General features: G+C 33.5%; 3 protein-coding genes across 3 annotated transcripts; all 3 read right to left on the bottom strand.

Moving 5' to 3' along the window:
• Positions 1-61: 61 nt before the first annotated feature.
• Positions 62-2,992, bottom strand: LOTGIDRAFT_122480 (hypothetical protein; the record flags this gene model as incomplete). Its single annotated transcript, XM_009060024.1, has 2 exons — positions 62-1,873; positions 2,042-2,992. 2 exons carry the CDS (start codon positions 2,990-2,992, stop codon positions 62-64), a joined length of 2,763 nt encoding a protein of 920 aa, XP_009058272.1.
• Positions 2,993-6,415: 3,423 nt separating this feature from the next.
• On the bottom strand, positions 6,416-8,610 carry LOTGIDRAFT_163514 (hypothetical protein; the record flags this gene model as incomplete). The annotated part of the gene is made up of 5 exons (XM_009060023.1): positions 6,416-6,578; positions 6,760-6,887; positions 7,065-7,185; positions 7,523-8,331; positions 8,532-8,610. Coding segments are annotated over 5 exons (1,300 nt in total), but the record flags the coding sequence as incomplete, so codon positions are not given.
• An 862-nt stretch (positions 8,611-9,472) lies between these two features.
• Positions 9,473-13,458, bottom strand: LOTGIDRAFT_233504 (hypothetical protein). The gene is made up of 4 exons (XM_009060022.1): positions 13,336-13,458; positions 12,404-12,459; positions 11,642-11,814; positions 9,473-11,301 (listed from the first exon to the last, which is right to left on the bottom strand). The coding sequence occupies exons 1-4, from the start codon at positions 13,367-13,369 to the stop codon at positions 11,211-11,213; spliced, it is 354 nt and encodes a 117-aa protein (XP_009058270.1). The 5' UTR covers positions 13,370-13,458; the 3' UTR covers positions 9,473-11,210.
• Positions 13,459-13,576: the final 118 nt, after the last annotated feature.

Below are 13,576 nucleotides of genomic sequence, written 5' to 3'. Positions count from 1 at the left end.
CAAGTATAAAACATTTACAATTATTCTTAATTTATTAGATGTTGGGTCAAGCAGAAAGTTTTTAAACAGGCACTGTTTCATGGTGGCTTATGTTGGTATCTTGTGGATGGGAAGCAAAATAACGCACATCTCTATCTTTGTCAGTCTGTAAATTCTTTAGAGTTGACACCAGATCCTCGTGATGAGGGTTAGATTGAGAAGTAAAATATTCTAAAGGTATAATACACTGGGATAAAACTTTAGCTAATGTCAATCGAACATTTGGTATGGTATCTTGACCTAAAGCTAGTAAACTAGGTAGAAGATCTCTAGCAAAAACTGCTGGAGGTAACGAATTTTCATCCATAATACACATACACACGCGAGCAAATACTTGACGCCCTATCCACTTTTTATTCATAGCAAACTTCTCAATAATATCATTAACTAGAGTCATAGTAAGATTTTCTTCACCTTCAGTATACAGTCTCTGTATTATAAAACTTAACAATCTAAACGCAATTATTCTTACTTCAGACACTTTATCAGACGCTAAGGCCATAGCTATTGGTACTATATACAAACTAACATCGGAAGGGGAGAATAATTCACACAGAAATATTAATTGTTCTGCTAATTCTAATCTAAATCTCCAGTTTCGGTGGTTATCAGTAGACATAAATTCCTGAATACGCCCCAAATATCTTCGACGAATGACAGGATTCAACAGTTGGAGAATATCTGCAAAATGCTTCAATATACCAATCCTGACTTCATCTAAATCCTTGAGAAAACCATCTAATACTGGAACTAGGTCATTATGCGTGATTTCTTCACCTAATATAACAGCTAATTCATGTAGAGAAAAGGCCAGTGTTCTTCGAACTTTCCATTGAACATCTTGAGTAAGTGTTACATACAAATGTCGAATAACATACCAGTTGTTTCGACCAAGTGTATAGGCAACAGCAGGCAAATTATAAGCACAATGACGTGTTATTTCTGTATCAACAGTTTGAGCTCTGGAAGGGTCCACCATTCCAAGATAATTTTCTAAGAGACTTTGTGGTACTATGTCTTGTTGCTGAGCAAGTGAGGCATCATCAATGTGGCTGTGTTCTGACAACAAACTTTCACGTGGTGAGTGAGAGGAGTCACTATCAATAAACCCAATATTACTATTACTGATATCTTGTACAACACCATTCATTACAGCTAAGGTGGCTTCATTGATCTGCTGGCCTAAAACATGAGTACTACCAATATTATCTACCATTTCACTACTTTCTCCTACAGTGTTCACACTAGCCATGTGAATCTTAACACCATCATTATCATAAGATGAAGAATCATCAGACACACTGGCGATTTCTTGTTTTGAAACTCCCTTATCATCAATGACTACATTCATCTGAGAAGAATAAACTTTGCGTTTATCTTCATCTTTAACTCTAGCTGAGACATGGATATTAGTGGGCATTCCATTCACTAAATCAAAATCAACATCAACCTCAGGTAGAGGCGAACGCCAAAATTGAAAAGTGTTAAAGGATTCTAGATTGTTTAAATGTATATGAACACTATCTTTATCAGTTTGAGAAACACTAGAAAGATCACTAGCACTACCAAAAACTGAATCATTATCTGATTGTGAGTTATCACTACTATTGTCAATGTCTTCAGTTTTACTAGTAGTTGGGATATCTATATTACTGGTTCTACTTTCAGACTCTTCATCATTGGTTGATAAACTATTTTCTTGAGCAATATTAGCATCATTATCATTCCTAGCATCATAAACCTCTGCCCTTGATTCTTCAAACGATCTTGCTGTTTCTGCAATCTGGACATTATCTTCATCCTCTTCCATTGCTTCTGGTGTTATGTCTTTTTCCTCCACATTATCTTCTGAAGAGTCCGTCAGTTGGGTTGACTTCAGTTTACCTTCCAATTCAGACAATTCTTCTTTTTCATTGTTACTGTCATTCTTCAGGTAAACCAACTTGTCATCATCCTTCTGATCATAAATATTGCGAAAATAAATATTGCCTTCTTCATTTACATATAAACCAGTTGTGTTTGGGTCAGCAAATGTTGAAATAAAAGGACCAAGTTGTTGAAATGCTGACATTCTAACCCATCTAGACTGATCGCAGAGTAGATTGACAAAGACACTGGCTAACTTTGATCTTCTGATGTCTGGGGCACAGGCACATGATACCGACATGAAGCATTCAGCACACGCCTTTCTGGCTCCCCATACACAATCTTCACATAAATAGTAGAATTTAGGAAGCAAATACTTTTCAGTGTTTTCTGAACCAACAACAGAACATATTTCACCAAAGTTTGTGGCACATACTTTTCTCACATTGAAGACCGGGTCTGTGCACATCTCACAATAACGAGACAAGAAGAGACGTTCAGTGATATCTTTACCAAGGAGTGGAGACATTTTACTCATTAAGGCCACAGCCTCTGTTCTATGGTCGTCTAAACTGTCTGGACTAGATAATTCTAATATAACATGTACAACTTGATCTTCCACATCTTCTTTCTCTACAAGTTCTTGTTCTAGCAGCACCAATAGAGCCGCTTGACTGGTTTTACGAACTTGATTATTGCAATCATTTAGGTACTTGACAACCATTGGTAATATGAAAGTTGTAACTGCCGTTTGAAAAAGGTCACTGTTTTCTTTACAATAAGCAGTAATGTGTGGGACTTGTTCCATTAATTCAGACCTTACTGAAGATTCTGGGTCTTCAGAAAGACGGGTCATTGCAACAAGGACAGCTTTACAATCTTCTTCATCGTCGCCCACAGCTCTCAGTGTGTCAAGTAAACCACGGGCCACCATTTGCCTGTTGAAAATATTTTCATTGTCTATATATTTCTCAAGCCTTTGAAGGGGTCCGAGATTATCATCTTCATCGCCATAACCATCATCAAACCCGAATCCATCGTCCTGATTATCATCACCATCATCCTGGTAGAAATCTATGTCAGCCATTTTGTTGTATTATCTCTAGTAAGTTCGTTCACATGACCCTCGACCTTGTAGCCTCACTGTCACATAATGTCCCGGGGCATTTATTACGTACTTTTTACAAATTCGTTCATAAAAAGTGGTTTGTTTTTACAAGCAATTGTCATTTCATCGTTTTATTTGTGTATTAATACTTTCAATAAATCCAACAAACGCGCAGAGTGATGCGTTTATTCAGGATTGAATCTAGTATTGTGAATGAGATGAACAATGCCCATAAAGAGCAGTGCGTATTACGCGTGCGCATTCACATTTTCAAAAACGTGATTCATAAAGGCCCCCACTATCATTCTATGAAAACAGCAAAAAGGCTGCGTTTCAAAACTGCTTCAAGACCCTTGCTATATTATTCGAGATAAAAGTTCAAATAAATAGGCGATACTCATTTACTGATCGAATTCATAGATGACTTTACAGAAATATTTTATCTCGACCCACTTTCGTTTAAAAGGCACGCCCCTTATAGTCAATTCGACCTATAACCAAACCGACCAGATTAATCGTCCAAATAGTACAAACCTGATAAATATGGAATCGGTAGAAAAACTGTACAATGCAAAGAGTGGATGAATAACGTTCTTCAAAAGTCTTCTGTGAGATGACATGGGTTCTCCATCACTGACAAACACCTGAAAGAGATGAGGAATCACCATGTGAAAATTGAGTGGGAATCACTGAACAAAATATTAGACCTATCCAACTGACATATAGTGAACGTGATATCTAGAACCACAACAGTAAAGCATTTCTAATGGCAGAAACATTAAATATATTCACCAATACTCTTGTTTTTTAATCATCAATTACCTTGTGCAAGTTTTCAATGCATATTGAAATCTGCTGTTCGGCAAAATTCTCACAATCATGGTTATCTGAAACACAACCAGAATTGTTTATAAGTAACCGATACAGATGTGTGCGATTAACTCTGATGTGAAATACTATCCTGGGGCGAATTGTCTTGTTAGAACATAGTGGGTATTAATTCGAGACAATAAAAGGGGAGCAAACTCCTATGGGTAACTCTTACTCTCAAAATCAATTTAATAATCTGATAATAAAATATTGTTTTTGATTTGACAATTATTTTAATTAATCTACATATTATTCATCTCGCTAACAGTACAATGATGCTGTACATAACACCCGAATCAATCGGAGAGCACTTTTCTCCAAAAAGAGACTAAAAAACCAAGACTATGATAAGCGTCTCCCGTAGTTACAATTATTTACATCCGGTCTAAGCTGTCAATGAAAATTTATCAGTCTCTCAAAAGAAATACTATCAAAATATATTAGTTTGTTGGACACTTAGGTTAGTATAAGCTTAAATTTGTAAAAGATATATTGTAAGTTTGCAATGTGTGTCGATTGTGGATTTCAACCCTAATTTCAAATGGAATCTTCAGCCAGAGTCGAATATAGTTACGGGCCTATAATGCTATATATGGCAACAAATTAAACAGATTATTGATTTGAAATCTTTTATAATTTCAGAATAGTACATCACAATGCCTAAGAAATCTAAAAAGTCTGGCAAGTTGCTGTCTAGAATGACAGAAGAAGAGAGAATGGCTTATGAAGAGAGAAAGAGAGTAGAAGAAGAAGAGATGAGGAAGAAAAAGGAAGACATGTTGACTCAGTTTTTAAAAGATAAACTATCAAAAGAAGAAAGAGCAACACGATTTAATTTGAGTAAACTAAATCATCAATGGAGAAATATTATGCGTGAATCAAAATCAAAGGAGTTAAAGAAAGACATTGAAATACTCAGTCAAACATTTGAACGAGTCGTTGACCGCAAGGATGCAGTTATCAAATCTTTAGCTAAAGACTTAATGGAAGCTGAAGAACAATATTCCATGGCTCTGAGAAGTCATCTCCAGAATATTGATAACCTAATCACCCTTCAACAACAACTGTTGACCAAATATCAAGATCAGTACACTGATGAATTAGAAATCATCAAAGAAGAATTTGACACCGAAAGAGCCATGTTGATCGAACAACACAATCAAGAGATGAATGATGTAGCAGATATTCTCTTCGCTATGGAACAAAACTATCAAGAAAGGGAAAATGATGCAAAAGCAGACTTCCAAAGTATGAGGGATGAAATTAAGAATAAGAATTTAGAAGAAAAACATGCATTGAGAGTTCAGCTAGAAACCAAGGTGGATGATTTGTGGCAACAATTTAGAACAGCATTACAAAATTACAACGAAACTACAGAAGAAAGGAAAACAGCATTTGAAGGGTTGAAGATCAGAGATGAAAAGAGTGCCAAGGAAATTGAGTTACAAATGAGAAAATTACAGAGAATTTCAGATCAAATAGCTGGTTTGAAAGGTAAAATGTCCAATAATGCTAAAGAATGTGATGAAAAGAACAGACAGTTGAAAGAAGAAAGAGAAAAGATGTTATCACATTTCCAAGATCTTAAAGCTCAAATGAACAAACTTCGAGATGCAGAGAGAGAAAAATTAACCAAATTGACACTAGAAAGTAATGCTGGAATTAAAGAGCTGAAACGACAAAAGGAGAAGGGTGAACAAATCTTTAGGTTAGCTGAAATGTGTAGAAAATTAGAAACAGAAGAAGAGAAGGTGCTGCCTTTCTATGCTTCATCATTGACACAAGAAGAGGAAGAAGACGTCAAAGCAGCTGTTTTAGAACCACCATCAGAAACTCTTGCTACAGTGATGCATGAGTACTCTTCATTGGAAAATTTCTGGAAGCGCTATAACAAAGTTTTACTGGATAAATTGGCTTTGGATAAAGAGAAGCAGACATTGTCTTCAGAGAACCATCAGTTAAGAACTCTATTGAAACAATATTTAGATGGTATTTCAGTGAATGATGAAATATTAAGTCAAGTCAACCCATTGTTTATTGTCAATAATAAAACCAACGTGAAATTGAATGTTCCAGTAAATGATCCAAGAATTCGGCGTCCTGCTCCACAAACAGTTATAGAGGCAGCACATGTGGTGAAGCACATTGTATCTTAAATGTTAATCACAGCATACGATTTTAATATTTTATCATGTAATTTATTATAGAAGTTGTATAAAATAATATCCACAAATTTTGATATTTGCTTTTATAGACCTTTCTTTAAAGTATGCTTACTTTTGAATGTTACCTCTTCTTGGTAATACTGCAATTTGTCAAATGTGGATGTGTATTCTTACTTACCTAGCAGAACAATAAATTTTACTCCATTGTCCAAACCAGCTAACTAATTCTATGTACAAAACGTATGTCAAATGCTTCACTTGCCAAAAAGAATCAGAGACCCAGTTCACCATAGGAAACTGGCTGGCTATTTATGATCAATACAAAATATAGCACAGTTTCTTAAAATATTGAAAACTTCATAATTACCATTGGAATCTAAACAGTGTAATAGAGGATTCATAATGGGTGTAATGATATACTGATCAGTCAGGGATTCATTCTGAATATACATTTCTTTTATAATACTACAACATACACGTAGATATAACTTCATTTTCTCATTATCACCATCCTCTAGTAATCTTAATATCTGAAATAAGGAGCACTAGTAGAGATCAATGTTCTTGAGTGTGAATCTTATAAAAATTAAAATAATATTTATGCAAGGCAGCATTCAGCTTACATATTGAGATTAAACAGCTCAGTATGCTTAATCTTATCTATGGTCAACATGCCATACCTCAGAATATTCAAAGTTATATATATATTACCTGTGGTGCTATGAGCTGATAGTATTCGTCAACAGATGTAAAATTACGAGGACAATGAGCTATTATCTTTGCTGCAGCTTCACATTTTCTCCAGTCTGTTAAGGATGTCTGACTTACTGGTACACTGGCTGGAAAATATAACAATTGGTATTTAGTGTTGCAGGAGGATTGGATGTTGGATTTAATTCTGAAAAAACCTGCTCCATTTACAATCCAATAGACTATTACTAGTTTGATAATCCAAACCTGGAACAATTAAACATTGCTTATTGCTAGTTGAAGGGCAACTAAAGTCCATTCATTACCTTCATTTCCAACAACACCATGTATAATATGTAAAACACCATGAGGTTTCTTCAGTATATCACTAAGAAAGCTGGCACAATCTTGACGTAACCAAACTGGAGCTGGTGGCAATAAACCAGGCTAAAAAAACCATCAAAATTCCCATGTCAAAAAAGTCTTTCACTGAGCATGCAGTAATTTAAATCAAAGAAGAGAGAAACAGTAGTAATTACACAGACAAAAAGGGCTCCCTGTTGTCTTCTGAACTATTTCACTTGTTATGAAAGACAGAGCCCAGTAAAATTATCTTTGTTTTTCAGTTATTTATGCATGTTTTATTATATGTTTATTTTGGTTTTACATCTTGTGACCATACACCATACAAAACACGGCCTGGTACTGAATTGAATGATATATCATCTTAGTAAAAAATGTCAATTACATAAAGCAATGGTGTTAGATATGTCAAAAAGCTTACCTTTTTTGACTTTGGACCACCTTGTAAGACTATTAACTCTCTAACAAGCATTGATGGTTTAACAGTGCCTAATAATCTTTTTAAAGCTGTTTCACAAAACCCCTTGGTCCTCGAACTCAATAGCACATTTGTATGAGAAGATTCTGATTCTTGTTTCTGAAGTGTATTTGAAGTAATTGTGTTCTTATTGCTACCAGTGATTTCTAATGAGTCAACTTTCACTTTGTGTAAATGATTAAGTTGTAATAATAATGCTAGCAGATCATTCAGATGTCTGGATAACAGAAGCACAGCTAATGATGGAATGTCCAGACATGTCATAAAAACCTTGGCACAGATTAACAATTTTAGATGTGCATCCTGAAGATGTTTATCACTCTTGCTCTCCGAATTTAAATCTGATAATAAGTTGCTGAAGCCTGAGCGTTTGGACAAGGGGATCCCAACACCATCTGGTAGATGGGGACAAACACCCAAACAAATGATAAATTGTAGGGATGTTAAAATGTGCTTCTGTTGTTCAAAACTAAGTGTATCTGGAGACAAAGGTGGTGCTTGATTAGGTGTTAAAGATTTTTTTATTTCCACAGAACTAAACTTCTCTGAAGCTTTTTTCAAGTTTTCTTGTAAAATGTCCAACAGTTTAAGGCAATAAGATGTAAATTTCCATGACACATTATCCTCCTTTACACTTGATGTTAACACATTTTGGATCCAAACATCTTTAAACTCTGCATTCTTTTCTACAAAGTCTTCAAATTTGTGAAGATTTCCTTTTAAACTTTCTACTAGATTTTGAGAGCTTGAACCTGGAGAACAAAAGAAAATACTTCGAAATAGCACCGATAACACCAGCAAGAATATAGTGATGAATACATAAATGTAATTTCATCTTATCTTATCAACATAAAACTGCTCGAAATCATCATTGCATTACAAATGACATGATGCAAATGGACCATGGACTGAACTTCAGAGCATTTGACATATCTAATTATTGATCATTTACCTGTGTTTGCTTGTTTTACTGGAGTTACTAAAATATCTAATAACTTCAAAACATCACTAACAATTTCTTCACAGTCCATCTTTCACTTCAATAAACTGAAAGACAGAAAATCAACATGGTTTAAGAGACCATCACATTGTAGAGTTTCTAGTCATGTGGTATCATTAACTTCAAAAAGTTAAATATCAAGTCTGCAGAATTCTATTTAGACATTGGAAATGATTAAATCAATTAAACACCGTATTAAGAAATGTATTGTTTTTGGAATAATCACAATAAATCGATAACTGTGTTCTGAATGCCAAGGGAGGTAACTCCTCTAGAAACCGCGCACTGACGCAGACCATTTATATTATTTCCATTGCAATAATCTATCAAATCTAGGTTGTAATTGTACATGACATTTATATTCTCAACTATAATGCATTGTCATCGAATAAGAACGTATGAATCAGGCATAAAGCAAATTAGATTACCAGTTCAACAAATCGATCTCACTTCGTACGTTACGGTTAACCGGATATATTACCTTTATAGGTATTTTCTTTTAGAGAGCTCCATACACAGAAAATTACACAGCCCATTCGACCATAATGGCCACATCAACCCACATAAGAACACAAGTACCCCTTGTTAATATTGCTTAGGTCTATTGTACTAAATTCTAGCTCCATTTATTTCTCGATAAAACTTGCTTGTATGATAGATATTGCATCAAACAACCACAAGTTTAGGTTTTGTACATTATTTAAATAATTAGTCATTTTTGACAACCTTTATGAAAGCTCAATATAATTTGTACCTATTACTAAACTGTTAACTGCGGAATTTTATTTCTATGTTATAAAGACTGCTCTACATGATTGATCTCCCTTGAGCTTGAAAACAGATTCATGAATCAGGAGTCATGGCCTCAAGGCCATGTATAAGACAACAAGAACTGGCATTGAAGTAAGTTTATTTCAACATAACTGTTACTTGAAAGACATTTTTCTTCTTGAAATAATAAGCAGTTAAATACTGGTGTACAGAAATAAGTTGTACCATTCAATCCTTTGAGTAAAAGTCTTCTTCAAAGTGGATAACAGTATCATTTTGCATTATACCCAGCAATAAATATTTAAAAAAAAATGATCTCATTTAGTTATTGTTCAAACACATGGAACAAGAAATTCACAAGAATATGAAAGAAAGAGAGTGATAGAAAAGGATAAATTAAACTGAAAAGACAAGAAATAAAGATAGACACAGAAAACTGGCATAGCTGACATCTATAACCAGTCAGACATTATTAAATTTCACACAATAAAGACATAAATAATCAACGTCACTAATACCATCATTTGTGTCAGTTTCAATATCATGTTTATGATTATCGATTTTCTTTGTAAAATATGTTTCATACATCAAAAATTTTGATCATCAAATAGCTGGTAGTTAAGGTCAATGAGACTATAACCGTTTACAGTTCTTAAAAATGGAAAACATTTGACTGTATTGATTGTTACGAGACACATCATAAACAGTTTAAAATAATCATATAGTTTTAACATAGAATACTGAACAACCTTGAGTGTTTTCACCTCCTGGGGGTGGGGACTGGGGTGTCAGGGGTGTGGACAACTGTTTCAAGAGAAGTTTTTTTTTGAGAGATATTATATGGTTCCAAAGAAAACAGCACTGAGCATCTTATTACGGCCGTATGATTATATATAAATTATTATGTGTGATTAGTATGATTATTTTGAATAAAAATTCTAAATTATACATTGTTTTGGGGGTGTGAGGGGTTCAAATCATGATCAAACGATTACTCCAGGGGTGTTAAGGCAGAAAAAGGTTGGGAATCACTGGCTTGGAAGTATTCCATTGTAATACAAATACATCGCAAAAGATTTTCCTATAGACGAATTTTTGTCTTACATACATGAAACTTAAATAACACATAAAATAATACCAGCATTAAATGTTGATCTTGAGCAATATTGTCTGTTTACATTTCCACAGCAAGAAAAAAAGAGGAAAGTTCACAACCCTTAAGTAACTTAATACACAAAGGCAAATACAAATTTTCCTTGATGAAAAAATAACACAAAAAACACTAAGAGAAACTTTAAAAATTTTGGGTTCATTCTGGAATGGTTGCGATTTTGATTTGTAGATAATATCTTGATTTGGTTAAAATTACAAATAATATTCCAGTCATCTCTTGGTTTCACATCTAATATGCAGAGGAGATATATACCTATGTTATATGACTAGTCTAATTTCAAAACACTCAAATGTAGAGAAATAATTCTAAAGTGTTAAATATTGAATTCTAAGAAAATCGGGAAACTGTAATATCAAAAAAAAAAATATATTTGATAAGCTATATAAACTACTGATAGACAAATCAATATTATATCAAGATGGCCCTTAAATGATGATTTATCATAAATTTTTACTAACTTTCATTTCCAGACAATCTCTGCATTTTATGAAAGTTTAGAATAAATTGTTGTAATATTTGATCATCGGTTTAAGTTTGACAGAATCTATCACATTATTTCAATCAGTCTTTAATTTCCAGACTTGATGTTTTACAAAACACAATGACAAAACATAACTGAGAATGCAAAAAAACTTAATACATGACAAAATACTGAGGACTTAACAAAATTATCAACAAATTAATCTTTAAGATCCGAATGTGTTTTCACCGCTGTAAGCTATATAGAGGAATCCATCATCACTTTTATGGTCTTCATAAACTTGGCCCATACTTGCACTGAAAAGGAAAATAAAGAATTATTTGGCAATCTCAAACATCAACAGTAATACAGTAGTATACCATGCAAGTTCCATAACAGTATTAGACAAGTCTTAGAGAAAGGTAAACATTAATTGTCAACATCCCAAGCATTTTTTTAATGAGTAAGCTTATCAGTGACAATGGCAGGTTTTATATTCACCATTCCATATTTCTGATTGTCTATAACTGCAAACGGGTAGATTCATACATATAGCCATGTTAAGAAAATATGGCAACCACCAATTGCAGTTAAAAAATTATCAAATTTAAAATAAGTTCATCCTTTCCAGTAAAGACAAATTAACATCCAGCTTACCTGGTTTGTGGCAATACTTTTCCTACAAATAGAAAAATTGCCTTTTCTGAGGGTATACAAATTCGTTTGCGAATTATCCACATAAACTGAGCGACAGATATATCATTTGGCACTAGGAATTTCCTCTTATCTATCTGTTGAATTTGAGACTTGGGATCTTTTTCAACTATCACCTGCAATAATAGAATAAATCCTGATGATGAATTATGCCCTAAACATGTAGCTGCAGCATTAAATGAGCTCTTATCTTGTGTGAGTACATGTAATAATAATAATTTGGGAAAAAATCTCACATATGCAAAAAAACTCCAATCACATAGTGTCAATGTCGGCACATTAAGCATACAGAATGCTATTACTGTTAATAATGTGCAGATAGTCAAATTAATTAAGATGAAACATTATCAACATACTTAACACCGAAGTATAGATAGCATAATAGTTGGCATTGTTGTCTGCTAGGCGATTAGGTGCTGTGAGTACGAATCCTCCTCAAGGTAGGAAAAATTGCTCATGCTTGTACCAGTGCTTTTGAGAATCGGCACAGTGTCATCTATCAACCCTTAATACATATGCCAATGAATACAGCTGAATAGTTTTCACTCGAACTGCTTATTGGCATTAATGATACCATTCATGTAACAATACAGTAGTACTATTACATATTGCACTATAGATCTATAAATATATCTCACTAGTAATATCTATTCTGTCTTATGTTAAATATATCTGCCATCTTTTGGCAATAGTCCAAATACTTACAGGTATTCTTTCTGGGTATTTGGTTTTTATTTTTGATGACTCAGCTTTTCTGTGATCTATAAAAAAAACAATAGATTGAAATTGGTTGTATATATTCATGACATAACTGTATGCTTTGTGATCAAATAAATCTTATTTCTGAATGAATTTCTGTATTGAAATCTCTTTCTTTCCCTTACTGTAATTAACGAATGACTACTATGTACCGGTACTAGAATATCTGCTTGAATATGATATAAGTCTTAGAATGACTTTTTGTTAATACAATTATGGAGCTTTAGAATTAAAATTTCCTAGGATTAAGCTTACAAAGAAATTTCAACTGAAAATGTCCAGTATTTACAGGGTTTTTTTTCATCTCAAATGTCTACCTGAGTTATAAGTTTGTCTGTAATCAAGTACAGTGTTATTTGTCACAGTTCAATGAATACTCAAGGCATTAATTAGACCCTATTGTTAAATAATCAGCTGATAATGACAGGTCATGGATTTCAAACATCAGTTTTTTCAAATTATCACATACAACAGCTTTCTTTCCAGTTAATTTCTTGAAAACTAATCAAGTTCTTATTATAATAGGCCTAATAATAGCTACAGTAAAAGTACAATGACCAATGATAGTCTAATTCTATCTATGTTATGTACTTGAAGAAGTTGAAAATATGAAATACTGACACTGCTTCAAATCAGCATATAAAATGTATATCAATCAAACCAAATCCAATCTAACTATAGACCCTTCACTAACAAAGTTACTTCAATATCATCAAATGATGCTAAGCTGGACTTCCCTTTCAACAATCAAAACAATAACAAACAACTGCCAAGTAAGAACTTCCCACTTTTCATTTTTGACAACCAAAATTATGCTGAATATGGCATAACTGCAATTTTTTTCAAAATGTCACATTACAAGTTCTATTCCCTCTTACCCAGTGTATGTTCTTCTTTGAATTTAAACTTCATTTTCAGACTAGAATAATTTCTATTTGAAACTTATTACGATCTTTCTGTTACAATGTTTACTTCTCTTGTGACTATGTCTCAAATCGAGGTTGACAAACAAGGATGACCGTGACGTCATGTTTGATTAACATCCGGTATACCCGAAGAAATGTGTAAATATACTACATTGAGACGAATCGACCAATTAGCGATTTCGCGAGTTTTCAG

Source organism: Lottia gigantea (genome assembly GCF_000327385.1).
Source record: "Lottia gigantea unplaced genomic scaffold LOTGIsca_40, whole genome shotgun sequence".
Lineage (NCBI taxonomy): Eukaryota > Metazoa > Mollusca > Gastropoda > Lottiidae > Lottia > Lottia gigantea.
This window is presented reverse-complemented; position numbering and strand designations above follow the sequence as displayed.